The sequence below is a fragment of the Piliocolobus tephrosceles genome, chromosome 6, assembly GCF_002776525.5.
Source record: "Piliocolobus tephrosceles isolate RC106 chromosome 6, ASM277652v3, whole genome shotgun sequence".
NCBI lineage: Eukaryota > Metazoa > Chordata > Mammalia > Primates > Cercopithecidae > Piliocolobus > Piliocolobus tephrosceles.
In genome coordinates, this window is record NC_045439.1 from 52,042,769 (window position 1) to 52,061,656 (window position 18,888).

Genomic DNA, 18,888 nt, shown 5'->3' on the forward strand with positions numbered 1-18,888 from the left:
AAACTAGTGCCATTAAACAACAGAAAAATGATGTGTGCCTACATAAAAGTTCAGAAAATTCTGTAGAGCAAAAACATAAGTAACAAGAAAATAGAAAAAATACTTTGTGTGAAAGAAAAATGGCCAATTTCCCTGCTAACTAATCCTCCAAGAAAAAAAAAAACCTATTAAAAAATTGGGTGAAGGACATAGGGAAATAACAAGAAAAATAAGTAGCCAATAAAGTATGAAAAGTTGTTCCAACTTTCTAATAATGAAATAAATGCAAATAAATGAGTTACGAACCATCTCTCAGAGGGAGGGATGGGAGGCCAATCACATTAGCAAAGAATAAAAAGCAATGTCCAATGTCTGGGGAGAGTGAGAAAACAGGTTCTGTTGGTGGCTTGTAAATTGTATGAAGTATTTTGGAGGAAATTTTGAGGATTACCCACAATTTTGCTTGTAAATATCTTTGACTAAGCAGTTTATTTTATTTTATTTATTTATTTATTTTGAGACAGTTTCACTCTGTCACCCAGGCTGGAGTGCAATGGTGTGATCTCAGCTCACTGCAACCTCCGCCTCCCGGGTTCAAGCAATTCTCCTGGCTCAGCCTCCCAAGTAGCTGGGACTACAGGCACCTGCCACCACACCCAGCTCATTTTTTGTGTTTTTAGTAGAGACAGAGTTTCACCATGTTGGCCAGGCCGGTCTCGAACTCCTGACCTCAGGTGATTCACCCACCTCGGCCTCCCAAAGTGCTGGAATTACAGGCATGAGCCACTGTGCCCAGCCCAGTTTATTTTATTTATAGGAATTTTTCAGAGAGAAACTTAAAAGCCTGTAAAGGTGCACTAGGCTATTCATTTGTATCGTTACTGATCATAGTGAAAGTTTGGAAGGAAGACTGGTGTTCACCTGTAGAGGTTTATATAAATAAATTATATGGCATCCATCCAGCGAAATGCTGTGCACCTGTTAGTGAATTAGATCAATATGTTCTAGCATAGTAAAAGAGACCAAGATATTTTATGTGACAGCTGCAATTTGGAAAACAATATGTGAAATATGGATCCCTCCTACACACACTTTTAAAAACTATATATATAATATGTATCATTACATTTGGTTTGACTATAGTGATACTCTTATTTTTCACCTCTTGGAAGCTGTATTGAGAAAGCACAGACTTGTGAAATGAATTTTTTCTCCCTCTGTGAGTGGTGGGATGGCGACTGCAGAGCCTGGATGAGTGACCGAGTGAGCAGTTGCAGCCCTGACACACCCATCTGGCTTGGTATCATCTGCTCTTTAGCTTTGCTGATACCACCTATTTTTGATTTCTTTCATGAAGGAGGACGTGACTCATGAAGTATTAGGTTGGTGCAAAAGTAATTGCTGTCTTTGCTGTTCCTTTCAATATTTGATGCAGTAGGACTTATCTTTTGTTCGTTATTCCTGCTGCCATCTGTATATTTGTTTGTAAGAGTGTGTTTCTTTTGTGTTTTTAACAAAGTCTGAGAAAATCAACCAGCTCACTATTAAGCTGGACACAGTTGTCTGTCTTCCCAATTTGTTTTAGAGCAAAGTGGCATTTTTACAACAGACCTCAAAGGAGAACTTTTATGGCCTCTAAAGTCAAGATTTTATTTTCCCGTGTCAGTCCTTTGCATGGTTTGAGATTGCTAACTTGTGAGTTTCTTATTTTCTACATTATCAGAACATAAATCACCATGTTGTCTCAGTGATGTAAAAGTAAATGCCATATTAGTCTCTCATTTTTGATGCAAGGAAATGGAAGCATATAACAAGTGATAGGTCCAAGAATTCAAGTCAACTGCAGGAGAATTTATAATTAGATTTCTTAGTATTCTGGAGGATGCCTTGTTCTGTGTCGCAGGTACATAGTAAATGCCTGATAGACTGATTGATGAATCTGTGGGTTCATCCACATTCCACATTGGTTTCTGAGTTTTCTAATACTGTTTCACGCTGTTGCCACCTTACTGGACGTTGCAGTGCTATCCAGTAGAACTTTCTGCAATGATGGGAACGTTCTTGTTATGCACGCCATCCAGTAAATCATATGTAGCTGTTGAAATGTGGATGGTAGTACAACTGAGAAACTGAACTTTTAATATAATTTTAATTAATTTAAATGTAAATAGTCACATTATAAGTATATAGTTCTGTCACATATAATATTGCCTTTTTGCTTTTTCTGTTTAATGAATATTGTGCATTTTCAGTGATTATTAAATTTGTTAGGGTCATGATTAGACTATTGTATTTCTTCCTCTTAGATATCTTGGGGTATGTTTCAAACATGGGGTTACGGAAGTAGTATTTTAGAAAGACTTCTTTGTCCAGATTATTTTTAGGTCTGTTATGGCCTGTTGAATTGTTTTCCTTTATGCTGGGAGATAGCCAAAAGCCTATTCTTGAACACCACATCATGTTACTGCAGCATGAGTCATTATCCCTATTCCCTTGAAAATGGTCAGTAGGTCACGTTCACTCCATAGTTGTATGATGTTAGTCATACAATTTTTTTTTTTTTTTTGTCCATGCCCTTATTAAGCAGCAAGCCACATTTTAGGCACTCAGTAGCCATATGTGGCTGGTGGCTACCACATTGAACAGCACAGATCTAGCAGACATTTATAGAACACTGCCCAACAGCTGTAGAATACACATTATTTCAAGTACTCATTGGAACTTTCTCCACGGCGTACCATAGGTAAAGCCATAAGACAGTCTCAAGTCACAAGATTGAAATCACACAATGTATTTTGTAGCTATATCAGAATGAATTAAATTAGAAACAATAACAGTAAGCTACCTAGAAAAGCCTGTATATCTGAAAATTAAACAATATGCTTCTAAATAACGGGTGGGTCAGAAGGATTCTTATGGAAGATTAAAAGTTTCAAACTAAATGATAATGAAAATACACAATATCAAAATCTTAGGATATAGCTAGAACAGTGCATAGAAGGAAATTTAAAACTTCATGTGATTATATTTAAAAGGAATAGAAGTTTAAAATTGACCTGAGTTATCACCTTAAACTGCAAAATTAAAAAAAAAAAAAAAAAGACCCCCCAAGTAAGTTAGCAAGAAGAAAATAAGGATAGAAAACTGGCAAAGAGAAAATAGTAACTGCGGCTGGGCGCAGTGGCTCACACCTATAAGCCCAGCACTTTGGGAGGCCAAGGCAGGCGGATCACCAGGTCAGGAGATGGAAACCATCCTGGCTAACACAGTGAAATCCCATCTCTATTAAAAATACAAAAACAAAATTAGCCAGACTTGGTAGCGGGCGCCTGTAGTCCCAGCTGCTCCGGAGGCTGAGGCGGGAGAATGGCGTGAACCCAGGAGGCGGAGCTTGCAGTGAGCCGAGATTGCACCACTGCACCCCAGCCTGGGCGACAGTGAGACTCCGTCTCAAGAAAAAAAAGAAAAAAGAAAATAATAACTGCAATGTGATACCCCTTCTTTTTGATAACTTTTACTAAGTAATTTGTTAGCCTATAGTAACTAGCAATAAAATTAGTGGAAAAAGTGTACATACAATTTTTTAAAATTTATTATAAGGAATTAATTTATAGGAGAGAGCAGGATTGAGTCCAGATTAGTAATTAAAATTTGTTTTCTAGTGAAAACATCTATTTCCTTGAATTCAAATTCACGTTAGTGTTCTGATGTTCCTGTTTTGACAAATAATGTAACCTGAGGGGAAGGTATCTATAGATATTTTATAAACACAGGAAAGAATTTTAAAGTTGAGGATTCGAGCTTAGTTTTGAAAGAACCAAATGGTTAGCGGTTGTGTGCACCCCATTGAGAAGATGTGTATTTACTATCAGGACAATGACATTTTCACATGACTCTGCAGAATGATTGGTTCTTGGGAATTTGCGTAGTCTCATTGAACTGAAAAAAATGAACATTTAAATAAGACATTGAATTTGTTCTTACAGGTTTATTGACAAGAAGGAAAGGTTAAGCCGACTTAAGAGCAAGCAAGAAGAATTTCAAAAAGAGTGAGTGTTTTGTTTTGCCTTTTAATTTGTGGAGGTGATCTAGTCACCATTTGGTTTAATTCATTGCTGTGGTTTGCAGATATACGGATTGTTGACTTACTGAATCTAGGATACAACCTCTTAAAGTGTAGGAAAGGAGTGCATCTGGGAGAGGTAAAGCAGGAGAAGCTACTAAGTTTCTAGAAAATACTGGCCTCAGACCCGGTACGTGGTACAAAGTAGGTACTCAGTGAATCAAATCCCTGGCACTGATAACTGATGTGTGAGTCTAGGACAGTTGGCATGATTAGTAGACTTAAATTAGTGCTGGTGGCTCCCAAGGACGTACTGCTTCCATTTACCTTTCTTCTTTTGTCCTTATCAGTATATTACAACATATGGTCTGCACATTATCTGTATCAGAATTCATTAGCTGAGATAATGGTTAAAAATTCAGATTCTTGGAATCCTATCCTCAGAGACTCTGATTCAGTAGATATGGGATGAGGCCTAGGAATTTGAGGTTTGTTGTTTTTTTGGGGGGGTGGGGGTGGGGAATCTGAGTTATTAACAGGTACACCTGATAACTCTCTCACCTCCTAGGATCGAGAATTGTCCTATAGAACCTTCTGGTATAGAATCTGCTCCCTAGATGCACCGCAGATGTTTGCATCTCTGTGCCTTCATTCAGTTTCTCTCTACCTCAGTAGTTTTCCTCTTCTGTGAGCGCGTCCTGCCCAACTCAAGGTTCTTAAAGGGTTGTCTCTTTTGTGGCACCTCCCCAAACCATGCCGACATGGATGTCTCACACCCCCGATGAAAACAGTTAATGCTCAGGCCAGTGATTCCCAAAGTGTGACCCGAGCTTCTCTAGAGTCTGCAGTGGTCTGATAAACACATTCATGAGCAGTTTAAATCTAACAGGATATTCTGTATTAGAGAAACCTGCTTGAATTTATTTAACTCTGTAATTTCCCTAACTCCCTCAAACACAAAAAGTTTGTTTTTCCCAAAGAACATTTTATTCCACAGAACCAATATTTGGAGATACTGGCATGTATCATTTCGTTGGGAACTATTAGATCATTAATTCTCTTGTAACTATTACTGTGAATTATGATGGATGGCAGTTACTGATGATGACTGAGGACAAAGGCTAAGACTGTTAGGCAGATTTATTGTGGACGTTTGTAGAAAGGCTCTTAGCAGTGTTCAGAACTACAAAAGAAAGGAGATGAAAAAAATTGCAGAGAACAGGGAATTTGGAAAACACTTTAAATGCTAAGTCCCATTTTGACATTTCTAGCCGTTTCTGAGAACTTAATTTTAAAAGTGTTTGATTTTACATTTTTGAACTTAGAATTTTATTATTTTCAAGAACTTATTTTCTATCTCTTTTCCTTACAGAGTGTTAAAAGCTATGGAAGGAAAATGGATAACAGATCAGTTGGTAAGTTGTAATACATGTTCTTTTTCTTGGGGCTACATGTTTTTAAATTGGTAGAGCTTATAAAACCATTTTTAATTGAAATTTTTTAAAAATCATATTTGGCAGTCCTCTACTTAATCCACTTGTAGCATGGCCTTGTCAAATATTTTGTCTAGTTATCAAAAATGGGGTATCGGCGATTAATTATGGAGCCATCGTAAAGGATAATTTTGAAATCTGGGGTGTTGACAGAGAAAAACAAAAACAATGGGCTATTATCCTTTGTGCAAAACTTATTTATCATACACACTCCAAATGGATTAATGATTAAATGTGTCAAAGAAAATATGGGTGGGTATTTACATAATTTAGAGTGGGGAGAACCTTTATAAACCGTAGAGGAAAGCATTTTGACAGATTACATAACAGTTTAAAACTTCTGGCCAGGTGCAATGGCTCATGCCTGTAATCCCAGCTACTTGGGAGGCTGAGGCAGGAGAATCACTTGAACCTGGGAGGCAGAGGCTGCAGTGAGCCAAGATTGCCTCACAGCACTCCGGCCTGGGCAACAAAGTGACTTCCTCAAAAAAAAAAAAAAAAAAAAATTTAACAATTAAAGAGTTTGGTGAAGGTGTGGCAGCAGCCAGGCAGCCCAGCTTTGCTAAGGCTCTAGAGGCACTGTGCCTCGCAGGCGCTCGGCACATCCCTTCCCTGCAGCCAGCATGCCCAAGAGGAGGGTCAACTCCACTGAAGGGGCCACAAAGGAAGAGCCCAAGAGGAGATCGGCACGGTTATCAGCTGAACTCGCTCCTGCAGAAGTGGAAACGAAGCTGAGAAAGCAGCAGGAAAGGATAAATCTTCAGACAAAAAAGTGCAAACAAAAGGGAAAAGGAGAGCAAAGGGGGAAAAGTCAGAAGTGGCTAACCAAGAAACTGAAGATTTACCTGCAGAAAACGAGAAACTAAAACTGAGGAGAGGCCCTTTTAAGTGTCGGTGCTTTTTTTTGAGAGGTGGAATCATTCTCTGATTGTTTACTTTTTGGTACAACCAGAAGATAGTGTGGGATATTGAGTTATGGGAGGCTTTGACTGTCTTGGGTGTCAGCCTAACGTTCCGTAGTTGGGGGGTTAGTTTTTATATCCTGTAATGCCAAGCATACTAAATGGCACTGTGGAGTCAGAGTCCTGCATTTAATGCATTGAACATCTGTTCCCATGTTGTTTTTTAGTAGAACTCTTTCCTAAAGAAAACCGCTCCTTGATGATGGCTCTCCCTGTCAGAATTTCGTGCACTCTGTGAGCTCTTTGGTCGTGGTAGTCCTGTTTTCCTAATAACTTTGATACTATGCTGTGAAAGATTGAAAATTTGAATATGTAGTGTACATGCTATTCGGTTGTGAATTGGTGGGACATACGTAACAGCTGATCAACATGTGAAGATACTGGTACTTGATGACCTCATAAGGAAAATTTGCTTCCAGATTTTAAGCTGGAAAGTCACTGGAATAACTTTAAAAAAGAATTAAAATACATGGCTTTTAGATTTTTGGTATGTATATTAAGAATTGGGTACAAATTGAAATGTCTGTGTACTGATCTTCAGCACAACCAATGAAATCCCAATTACAAAAGAAAAAAAGGGCCAGGCACGGTGGCTCACGCCTGTAACCCCAGCACTTTGGGAGGCTAAGGCAGGCAGATCACGAGGTCAGGAGTTCGTGACCAGCCTGACCAACATAGTGAAACCCCGTCTCTACTAAAAATACAAAAATTAGCCGGGCATGATGGCAGGCGCCTGTAAGCCCAGCTACTCGGGAGGCTGAGGCAGGAGAATCGCTTGAACCTGAGAGGCAGAGGTTGTAGTGAGGCGAGATGGTGCCACAGCACTCCAGCCTGGGTGACAGAGTGACTGTCAAAAAAAAAAAAAAAAAGAAATACTCATGAATAGAGATTTATGGGTTAAAAAAAAAAGCTGATTATAGCATAATGGTGAAGCTAAATATATAAATAAATGTTCATCAATCTGGATGAGATAAAAAATTATACTGAGCTGGGCGTGGTGGCTCAACGCCTATAATCCCAGCACTTTGGGAAGCTGAGGCAGGCGAATCACGAGGTCAGGAGTTTGAGACCAGCCTAACCAACATGGTGAAACCCTATTTCTACTAAAAATACAAAAATTAGCTGGGCATGGTGGCACACGCCTGTAATCCCAGCTACTCAGGAGGCTGTGGCAGGAGGATCACTTGGACCTGGGAGGCGGAGGTCACAGTGAGCCGAGATTGTGCCACTGTACTCCAGCCTGGGCGACAGAGCAAGACATTTCAAAAAAAAAAAAAAGTTATGATACTGTGTAGTTGGTAAAAAGAAAAGAATGTGGTCAGTCTACATGCCGTGGAATGATGTCCAAGTTGTATTTATTAATGAAAAAAAAAGTAAACTAGGATGAAGTATGAGTCCATTTATGAGAGTATGTATTTTAAATATAAATAGACTCATAAAATCTGGGCTGGGTGTCGTGGCGCATGCCGGTAATCCCAGCACTTTGGGAGGCCGAGATGGATTGCTCGAGCCCAGGAATTCAAAACCACCCTTGGAAACATGGCAAAACCCCACATCTACAAAAACAAACAAACAAACAAAAACCAAAAATTAGCCAGGCATGGAGTCCCAGCTACTCGGGAAGTTGAGGTGGGAGAATCACTTGAGCCAGGGAGGTCAAGGCTGAAGTGAGCTGTAATCATGCCACTGTACTCTGTCCTGGGCAACAGGGTGAGACCCTGACTCAAAAAAAAAAAAAAACCTGAAAAGATACACATTAAACTTTAATTTTAAAGATTACCCCTGAGAAATGGGAAGGAGTCAGGCTAACAGTCACATTTTCTGTTTTTCTTCTGTAATGTGTAATTTTTTTTCACAACAGTAAACATTATTCATACATTTCATTATACTTAAAATTTGTGATAGAAGTGCATTTTGCTTATTTTAACTCTGAATGTTTTAGTAAACAAAATATGTTCTGTGGAAGATTTTTCTGAGTTCTGTCATGTTCCTAGTTTTTCTATCTAAGACCTCAATATTCGTTTCTAAAGACTCTATTACCTTTTACAATTGAACATCGGTCATATCTGATAGATTTCTGAACCCCTCAGTCCCTGTGGATCTGTTTTTGAATGTCTGACTCTATTCTAGAGGTTAGTTTCGCTCACCATAACATCCCTGTAATCTGTTCTGTATCTCTTACCATCAGACTACTTAGATAAGTGTAACACCATGAACATTTTAGCATTGTTTTAGGCTTTTAATTATCCACATTTACAGAGGCATTAGAGAATATTCATTCTTTTTAACTAACTAGTAGATCACCTCTTAACTAACTAGTAGATCCCCTCTTTTTTTTTTTTTTTTTTTTTTTTTTTGAGATAGAGTCTTGCTCTGTCACCCAGGCTGGAGTGCCGTGGCACAATCTCGGCTCACTGCAACCTCTGCCTCCTGGGCTCAAGCGATTCTCCCACCTCAGCCTCCCTAGTAGCTGGTACTATAGGTGCGTGTCACCACACCCGGCTAATTTTTTTATTTTTGGTAGAGATAGGGTTTCACCATGTTGCCCAGGCTGGCCTCAAACTCCTGAGCTCAAGTGATGTGCCTGCCTCAGCTTCCCAAAGTCTAGGATGACAGGTGTGAGTCACTGCACTGGGCCATAGATCCTATTTTTATTGATCCTTTGTTCACTTTAAGGCAGAGGTCCCCAACCCCCAGGCAACAAGCTACTGGTTTGTGGCCTGTTAGGAACCAGGCCACACAGCAGGAGGTGAGTAGGGCGAGTGAGCATTACCGCCTGAGCTCCACCTCCTGTCGGATCAGTGGTGGCAGTAGTTTCCCATAGGAGTGCGAACGCCATTATGAACTGCATATGGGAGGGATCTAGGTTGTGCACTCCTTATGAGAATCTGAAACCTGATGATCTGAGGTGGGACAGTTTCATCCCTGTAAACCATCCCCCACCCTGTCTGTGGAAAAATTGTCTTCCACAGTTGTCCCTGATGCCAAAAAGGTTGGGGACTGCTGCTTTAGCGGATGCTGAACCTAACTTCTGGTAATCTAAAGAGGCAATTTCATGTTTCATGTAATTTTCTGAGGCTTTTCAGGAAACCTCCCTGAGTTATGCCCTGAAAAAATAATGTTTTTTGCCATTTTTATTAATTTGCAAGTACTCTTTGCTTATTGGGTGAGATGACTCGGTTATGTTAACCGTCTCCTCAGTAACTAGAACTAGAGGTTTGGAGCCGCGCATCAGTAGGACCCTATGTGATGAGGCTTGACTTCTATATCTGCGCTGTTCAGTCTAGTAGCCATTAGCCATGTGTGATGTCAGACATTTGACATGAGGGCGGTGTGAGTAAGGAACTGAATTTTTGATTTTTGATTTAAATTGAGTTTTAAGTAACCACATGTGGCTAGTAGCTATATAGTAGACCAGGTTTAGACAACGTCCTTCAACTTTTTTCTCTTTGCTTACTGATACATACAAAAGAGCTATGTGAATTTTTTTCGTGTAATTTCCCTTTCCTTTTTTTTTTTTTTTTTTTTTTTTTTACGAAGTCTCACTTGCCAGGCTGGTGCGATCTTGGCTCACTGCAACCTCCGCCTCCTTGGTTCAAGCGATTCTCCTGCCTCAGCCTCCCAAGTAGCTGGGATTACAGGCATGCGCCACCGCGCCCAGCTAATTTTTGTATTTTTTTTAGTAGAGACAGGGTTTCACCATGTTGGTCAGGATGATCTTGATCTCCTGACCTCGTGATCTGCCCGCCTCGGCCTCCCAAAGTGCTGGGATTACAGGCATGAGCCACCGCACCCGGCCTAATTTCTCTTTTCTCTTCATTGAATTAGAAAAACATTGCTCTCTTTTTTTGTAATGTTCCATAGTTACAAAAGCTATAACAAACATAATTATATTGGTCTTTTTCTTCATTATGTTTTCTGACATATCTGAAAATAAGCAGTGATCCCAGGTAGATAATCATATTTATCATAGGAGACCAACGTTTGTGATATTTATTACATGCTTTTTTCAGAGATGGAAAATAATGTCCTGCAAGATGAGGATTGAACAGTTAAAACAAACAATATGTAAAGGAAACGAAGAAATGGAGAAAAGTAAGTAATTCGCGTCCTTCCTCCAGCCCTAGAAAGCGCCCATGTGGAATTTCATGGGATTAATAAACTAGAGGGACACAGAAAGAGAGGGAGGGGTGGGGCAGTGGCAACTTGGAGAATTTTGCTACTCGCCTTCATCTTTCCTTGTAAAACATTTGTATAAGGAATTTTTAAAAATTAAATGCACAATTATAGAGGCCCTAAATAACCAGATTCTTTTCTCAATTAAAAAAGTTGACCAGGCACGGTGGCTTATGCCTATAATCCCAGCACTTTGGGAGGCTGAGGTAGGTGGATCACCTGAGGTCAGGAGTTCAAGACCAGCCTGGCCAACATGGCAAAACCCCGTCTCTACCAAAAATACAAAACTTAGCCAGGCGTGGTGGCAGGCGCCTATAATCCCAGTCACTTGAGAGGCCGAGGCAGGAGAATTGCTTGAACCCGGGAGGCAGAGGTTCTGGTGAGCTGAGGTCATGCCATTGCACTGCAGCCTGGGCAACAAGAGCGAAACTCCGTCTCAAAAAAAAAAAAAAAAAAAGTTAAGGAATATATGTTCCTATTTGCCTTGGCTAACAGGAAGCTCAGAGTCTAACTTGGTACTCACTTGTAATAATTATTGGCTCATGCCAGAAGCACAGAATGTTGTTTTTGTTTTTTTTGTTTTTTTTCCCTTACGAGTCTCCACATTGTAATCTGTATTAATTTTACATCATATTTGTACACTTTATACTTTATCATAGATCGTTGTCAAAATTCTCTTAGAAATCCTACATCCTTAACCCATTTCCCATTTGCCCCAAGAATACTCTTGCTTCTAATCCTAATGTAACATCATATGCATTTCTGTTACATTAGGATTAGAGAGAAGTTCTGTTTAGAAATAACTCCAAGAACAGTTTTTTTTGTTTATTTGTTTGTTTGTTTTTTGAGACGGAGTCTCGCTCTGTTACCCAGGCCAGAGTGCAGTGGCGCGATCTCAGCTCACTGCAAGCTCTGCCTCCCTGGCAAAAACAGTTTTTATATTTTATTTTCACATTGAAAATCAGATTTACTTCAGACTCAAAGAGCGTGTTTATGTAACATTAAATGAGCACCAGCAGCAAGCTGCAGTCCATGAATTTCTGAAGATCACTGTTTAAAGTTTAGAATGAGTCACCATCAGACCTCGTGAATTCCTTTTCTTGTCTACTCATTGCTTCCAGAAGCAAGTCTTTTATAGTGACATATAATGGTGTAAAGCCTCCGCTGAAAACATTTGTCCTAATAAAGTGCTCACGTGGAGTTTCACGGGATTACTAAACTAGACAATTAGGGCAGCACAGTGAACAGTGCACAAAACTATATTGAACCTACTTTCCACCCAGTCTTGTATGCATTCTCCAAAGGCTCTGGTTCAATAGCAACATAAAAACCCATTCCTTAACGTTAGTTCACCCTCTCCTCATCTTCCCATGATATTCAGGGCTTTGCCACCGGGCATCTGTGAACCTCCTGAAATTGCTGAATTTACTGACCATGCGTGTTTCTCTGATAAGCAAGTTAAAAGCTCTGATCAGCTCTTTGTAACACATTCCTAACTCCCAAAAACAAAAACAGCCACCACAGAGAATTAGACATAGATCTAAAGGAGTAGACCCTATAACAGTAGTTTCCATCCCTAGCAAATCATCAGTCACCTGGTGACCTTTTTAAAATCTAGAGAGAGAACTCTAGGATCTATCCTGGACTTAGGAAAATGATCACATGCTTGAATGTTACGGCAATGTCAGATAGCCATGTAGAAGAAAATAGCTTCCATGTGCTTACTCTGTATTTCTGTCCTCCTCTCCTCATGACTGGTAGCAGTGTACAGATGGGCCCAGGTCTAGAAGCCACACTTTGAGTAGTACTACTCCACGTGGTTCTGATGACCTGCCAGGGTTGGGAACTATTGCTCTTTTAGAATGTACATGTAGTCTCCTTCCCACCCTCTAGACCAGACTTACAAAATTTGCACAGTTTTAAAGGTGTTAATGGATTCCAGAAACTATGCTTGGACTCATGCTTAAGAGCTTGTTGTTGAATTACGCCATGTATTCATGAAAGGGCACACATTATAAATTGTAGAGACTGATGAATTATTTCTCTAGAATCTTTTGACTTAAGGTTTCATGATATATGGTATAATACAGATACAGGGCATAGATAGGGAAGTTAGGTTATATGCAATTGCAGTGTTGAGTTGATCTGTGCTGTAGTCAGAGTTACTTATCTAAAGAAGCAAGAGTAGATTACAAGAGTAGATACAGCACCAAACATTTTGATGTTTATGGGGAGATGGTAGGGAGAGAGGATGACTGGGTGCTGAGTCTGCACTGAGTGCAGATGGGGTGACTGATGATTTCCTGTGACCTGCGAGTGGTCATGATAATAAATTTGAAATGGATCCTCCCCAAAAATTCTGACCACTGTATGACTCAGGATCATGGCTGGATAGATTCAGTTCAGCACTTGTAAAGAGCTCAGTAAAGATAATGAAAATGAGTTAGCATGTGATGGAACCAAGAGACTGAACCTTTAGGACATTCACATTGAGCAGGATGGCAAAGAGATGTTGTTGCTGTTGTTGTTGTTTTGAGATGGAGTCTCGCTCTGTCACCCAGGCTGGAGTGCAGTGGCACGATCTCGGCTCACTGCAATCTTCACCTGCCAGGTTCAAGCAATTCTCTTGCCTCAGCCTCCCAAGTAGCTGGGATTACAAGCACCCGTCACCACACCTGGCTGATCGTTGTTTCAAAACTGTAAGAAATCGGCCGGGTGCAGTGGCTCACTCCCATAATCCCAGCACTTTGGGAGGCCAACGCGGGCAGATCACATTGAGGTCAGGAGTTCGAGATCAGCCATGGTCAAACTCCATCTCTACTAAAAATACAGAAATTCGCTGGGTGTGGTGGCCTGTGCCTGTAATCCTAGCTACTCGGGATGCTGGGTCAGGAGAATCACTTGAACTCAGGAGGTGGAGGTTGCAGTGAGCCGAGATTGTGCCACTGCACTCCAGCCTGGGCGACAAGAGTGAAACTCCGTCTCAAAACAAATAAACTGTCAGAAATCTCATGCGTGCAACCAAATACCTAAGTTCAGTGGTGCTCAGTGAAAGAGGGTGGGAGGGTGATTGGGACCCACAGACATTTATCAGGTGCCTTTTATACCCTAGTTAGGAGACAGCAAGGCTTCGGTGGGACCTCATGTGAGGAACCAAGAGCTATGTGCCATCAGAAGAGTCCTAACACATTACCGTAGGGTGCCGAGGAGCAAAAGGTCTAGGGAATGTTTATGGAGGGGGGGGCCTCCCTGAATGAGTAAAATTCGAACACTTAGAAAACAGGAGCAAATAGATAGCCTGAGAGTTAGGGAGTGATGACTGGTTCAGCATCCATCCATCCATCCATGCGTTCAGGTGGTTCTATCTTACAGAAAGGATTTGAAATATGTTGCAGTTGAGTACAGCTAGAGCGAAGGGTGTGCAGAGGGGAACTGTGGGATATGTACCAATTTGGAGGAGGCCTTGAGGCTGAGGGGTTTGCTCTGTATTAGACAGGCCGTGGAGAAACACTGAGCATTGACTATAATATGTAAAGACTGAGCAAGTGAAAGAGGGCATGAAGGCTTGGAGTTGAGCCATGCTGGAGATAGGCAGAGTGTTGGTGAGCGTTAACTAGGATTGTGATAGTAGGAATGAAAAGAAAGGCCTAGATAGAAAGACTTGGACTGGGAATGGAATTGGCCATCAAGGGGTTGATTAGGCAGTTGACAAGTCAAAAATAATCTTGAAGTAGGGAAACTGGAAAAGATGTTCCTGGAAAAATAATGAACTTGATTTTGAACTTGGGTTTAAGTTGCCTAAGCAGCTCCTAGGTATCTGTCTGAAAGTTTACAGCTTGTTTTTGTCATTCAAGTGAAGTTTAGCTACAGCCCAACAGCCCTAGCAGGTGTAGGATCCAGAACTGGAAGGAACTCCACACAAAGAACCTAAGTCTGACAGGACGAGTGTATGTCTCCTCATGGTTGTGTGGCCAGGCTTTTGTTTCCCTTGCAGCGCTTAAAATGCTGGGCATATGTGTTCTGGATACCTCACCAGATATGTTCCCACCCACCCTGCTGGTGGCTGCCACACTGCACTGTGACTTTGCAGAACTCTTGGGCTGTCTCTGTTGCCCTTCTCCTCTACTGGATGACCACCTGCTGTGAGATTATACCTGGGTTCTCTGATTATAGCCCAGGGCACACCTAAGAAGTTTGTAAGGAAATCAGATAGCCAGTAAGTTTTTCAAACTTGAATTAGATCTCTTTTCTGCCCAACATGACTATTCTTTGGTGCGCACTGTAGGAAAATTAGGTCCTTCCTGTGCTAAACTTAAACTCGATAGTCGTTGAGTGACTCCTTTTACTAATGGTGATTACGAATAGAGATCCAGAGTCATTTTAATCATGGTTCTCTTTGCTTTATGTGTAATATCTACTTGAACTAAACTCTCAGAATTTCCACTTAGTGAACATTAGTTGATGTTATTGAGGTTTTTCTTTCAGTTTAGATTGCAAGGGAAAACGTGTGTTTGCAGGGCAGAGCTCTGCAGTACACAGGAACTGTTTGCAAAGATAATTGTTGGGTGTGATTTATTTATTTTAGATTCTGAAGGCCTTCTCAAAACCAAGGAAAAGAATCAGAAGCTTTACAGTCGAGCACAACGGCACCAAGAGAAAAAGGAGAAGATTCAGAGGCATAATCGCAAACTTGGTGACCTGGTAGAAAAAAAGACCATTGACTTAAGAAGTCATTATGAGCGTCTGGCAAATCTTCGACGATCCCATATATTAGAACTCACCTCTGTCATTTTTCCAATCGAGGAAGTAAAGACTGGTGTGAGGTACATTAAGCAAGTCTTTTGACTCCAGGAATAGATCAAGTTCCAAATACTTTTTAAAGTATGTCATTACCTCATTTATTGGGCCTTATTCTAGGGTCATTGGTTTTCCTGGTGATGGAACATAAGTCTTATCTGCTTCAACAAACAGTACGCACTGCACAAAGCTGGGGAGGCAGCCAGGTGAGGGGTGGGGCCCAGGCTTGTGAACTCTCCTGGAGCTTCTAGATGAGGTACTGACTCACACTCTTGACTAAGAACCATCTGATGGCTGGTAGTGGTGGCTCACGCCTGTAATCCCAACACTGTGGGAGGCCGAGGCAGGTGGATCACCTGAAGTCAGGAGTTTGAGACCAACCTGGCCAACATGGCGAAACCCTGTCTCTACTAAAAATACAAAAATTAGCCAGGCGTGGTGGCGCATGCCTGTAGTCCCAGCCAGTTGGGAGGCCGAGGCAGGAGAATCGCTTGAACCCGGAGGCCGAGGTCACAGTGAGCCAAGATTGTGCCACTGCACTCCAGCCTGGGTGACAGAGCAAGACTCTGTCTCAGATAAACAAACAAAGAACCATCTGATGGGCGATATTGGGCCATTTATTCGTTGTGTGTTGTGGGGCATGTTCTTGGACCTCAAAATCTTGATTTCCTTGTCTGATAAATGGAGATTTAAAAATGCCTTTTTCACAGAGAAATCATGACCAAATACATAAGAAAACATCTAGAGCTTGGGGTCTCTGAGATGGTGGGCACTGCATGTTGACTTAGACTTTTCCTGGTGAGTGCTGCTTATTGTGTTAACTGTTACCGAGCACTGAATACTGTGACTTTAGTCTTAGGCGGTAGTGCATGGATAACCTCTGGTGGGGTGGACCGGACAGTGGTTCCCCCATCTGGCTGTTCATCTGAGAAATAGAGGTTCCAGAGGGCACCCCTCCAACCTCCCAGTCCATCTTGTAATACTTCTGTATCTTTACACTTCCCTGATGCTGCTGCTGGTCAGCAGATTTGGAAACTACCACCGAAGGCTTCCATTTTGTTCAACCACAAGCCATCAGACTGCTCTATTGAGGATTTTCCTGTCTCTTCAGACTGCTCTCACTCTCCAGCACCTTTTCATGGAAATTGACACTCACTGGACTGTTGCTAGTTTCATAACTATTCTCTCCAGTCTGTCCTTTAGTCTGTTACCAGAGTTGGCTTCCTAAAAATCAAAAAGACTGATGGCTGCTTCCAGCTTGAGAAGCAACTCTCTGACTCTAAGTATTTTGTCATTAGTAAGAGTTTGCAAATAGAAAAATAAAAAGGCAGATTCAAAATAGAGCAGAATAGAAAGTTTTTAGGAGACAGCTGAGTGCAATGTGTGATCTTGGATCCTGAACCCCAAAAGAGATATTAGTAGGACAGTTGGAGAGAATTGAATAAGGTCTATAAATTAGTTAATAGTGTTGTAGCAGTGCTAATTATCTGATTGTGATTATTATATAATATTTTCCTGAATTGATACTTTGGGGAAGTTGAGCAAAGTGTATACAGGGAACTTTAAAATTCTTGCAACTTTTCTGTAAGGCTGACATTTTTTCAAAAAGAAAATACACGAAGAGAAAACGTGAAAAAAAACTATTTCTGTGCTGTTTTAATATTTTATTTCGTGTATATTATTATATGCCATTATTTTTTTTTAAAAGAAATTGGTGGTTTTAAAGTTATCCTTCTAATAAGGTTTCTTGTTTTCATTTCTCTCAACTTCTTGTGGGAGAAGGGAGACATAGCAGTACAGCTCATAACTGGCCACAGTCTTATCTGTGACAGGCGGTAGCAGTTATCTTACACGTATGTCGTGGCAGAAGGAAAGATATGAAGAACCCCTGGCCGAGAGGACAGAATCTAAATTTGGTGCAGCACAGAAGGCCCTTCCCAGTCTGCCTGCTTCCTACCTGCTTTCCCAGTACCGTCTCCTGGCACTTCCCTTGTGCATCCCACACACCAGCCGCACTGAACATCTCTGTTCCCCAGGCACACTATGTTCTTCCCCCTCAGTGCGTTTGTACCTGCTGTGACTTCTTATGGTGGGTTTGTTTTTTGGCTTTTGGATTTGAGAGGGAGTTTTGAGAGGGAGTCTCATTCTGTTGCCCAGGCTGGAGCGCAGTGGTGTGATCATAGCTCATTATAACCTTCAATTCCTGGGCTCAAGCAGTCCACCTGCCTTGACCTTTGAAAGTGCTGGAATTACAGGCATGAGTCATCATGGCAGCTTGTTGTTATTTTTTGTTCTTGTTTTTTTTTTTTTTTTGAGATGGAGTCTTGCTCTCTGTCACCCAGGCTGGAGTGTAGTGGCGTGATCTTGGCTCACTGCAACCTCTGCCTCCCAGGTTCAAGCAATTCTCCCGCCTTAGCCTCCCAAGTAGCTGGGATTACAGGTGCCCACCACCACACCTAGCTAATTTTTGTGTTTTTAGTAGCAATGGCGTTTCACTCTGTTGGCCAGGCTGGTCTCGAATTCCTGACCTCAAGTGATCTGCCCACCTCAGCCTCCCAAAGTGCTGGGATTACAGGTGTGAGTCTCACCGCACCTAGCCCTATTGTTTATTTTCTTTTTTTTCCCCCCGAATATTTTTGGTCCTCAGTTACTTCGAGACATGGAACCTGTGAATACGGGGCTGGCTGTGGCATGGGAAGCATGCATAAGGCCCTTGTGCTGCACACTGAAGTACCATTGCTGGCTCAAGGAAAAACACTTGAGAGACTGGGCTGCACGCTGAACTAGCTGCTGTTTTTGTGGGATGCTATTTTTACTTGAAAGAACAACAGAAAGACTTGAGTATTAAAGGGAGTTTTAAAAATGTAAAACAGTTTCACTCTTTACTAATTTTTTGTTTTGAAAAAGATTTTTTTCATAAAAATGTATAATAGATTTATTGGTATTTTTGAATGAATTATTTATGTTTTTCTCAGTATTTCTACTTCAGTAAGTATCAGTAATTTAACCCATAGAAACAAAAGTTCTTTGGGATTCCAAAGTGTTTTAAGCATGTAGCGAGGTGTTGAGACCAAGTAGTTTGAGAACCTAATATGTTCGGCCCTACCTCATGGTTCTGTCTTCCTCACATACAGCTGATTTGATCTTCCTCTCTGATAGCAAGCTCTTTTCTACATATATTCCAGTTAAATTCCTGGCCGGGCATGGTGGCTCACCACTGAAATATTTGCACTTTGGCTGGTCACGGTAGCTCATGATTATAATCTCAGCACTTTCAGAGGATTGCTTGAGGCCAGGAGTTCAAGACCAGCCTGGGCAACAAAGTGAGACCCCATCTCTACGAAAAAAATTTTTTTAAGTTAGCCAGATGTGGTAGGTACCTGTAGTCCCAGCTCCTTAGGAGGCTGAGGCAGGAGGA

At 41.2% G+C, this 18,888-nt stretch overlaps 1 protein-coding gene across 1 annotated transcript in view; it reads left to right on the plus strand.

Moving 5' to 3' along the window:
• The window catches only part of ATG14 (autophagy related 14), a 45,472-nt gene that overhangs the window by 10,423 nt on the left and 16,161 nt on the right, over window positions 1-18,888 (plus strand). The window contains exons 2-5 of the mRNA XM_023231147.1: window positions 3,966-4,028; window positions 5,415-5,457; window positions 10,511-10,592; window positions 15,259-15,496. Of these exons, the coding sequence (XP_023086915.1) occupies window positions 3,966-4,028; window positions 5,415-5,457; window positions 10,511-10,592; window positions 15,259-15,496 (426 nt within the window). The remainder of the gene's footprint in view (window positions 1-3,965; window positions 4,029-5,414; window positions 5,458-10,510; window positions 10,593-15,258; window positions 15,497-18,888) is intronic.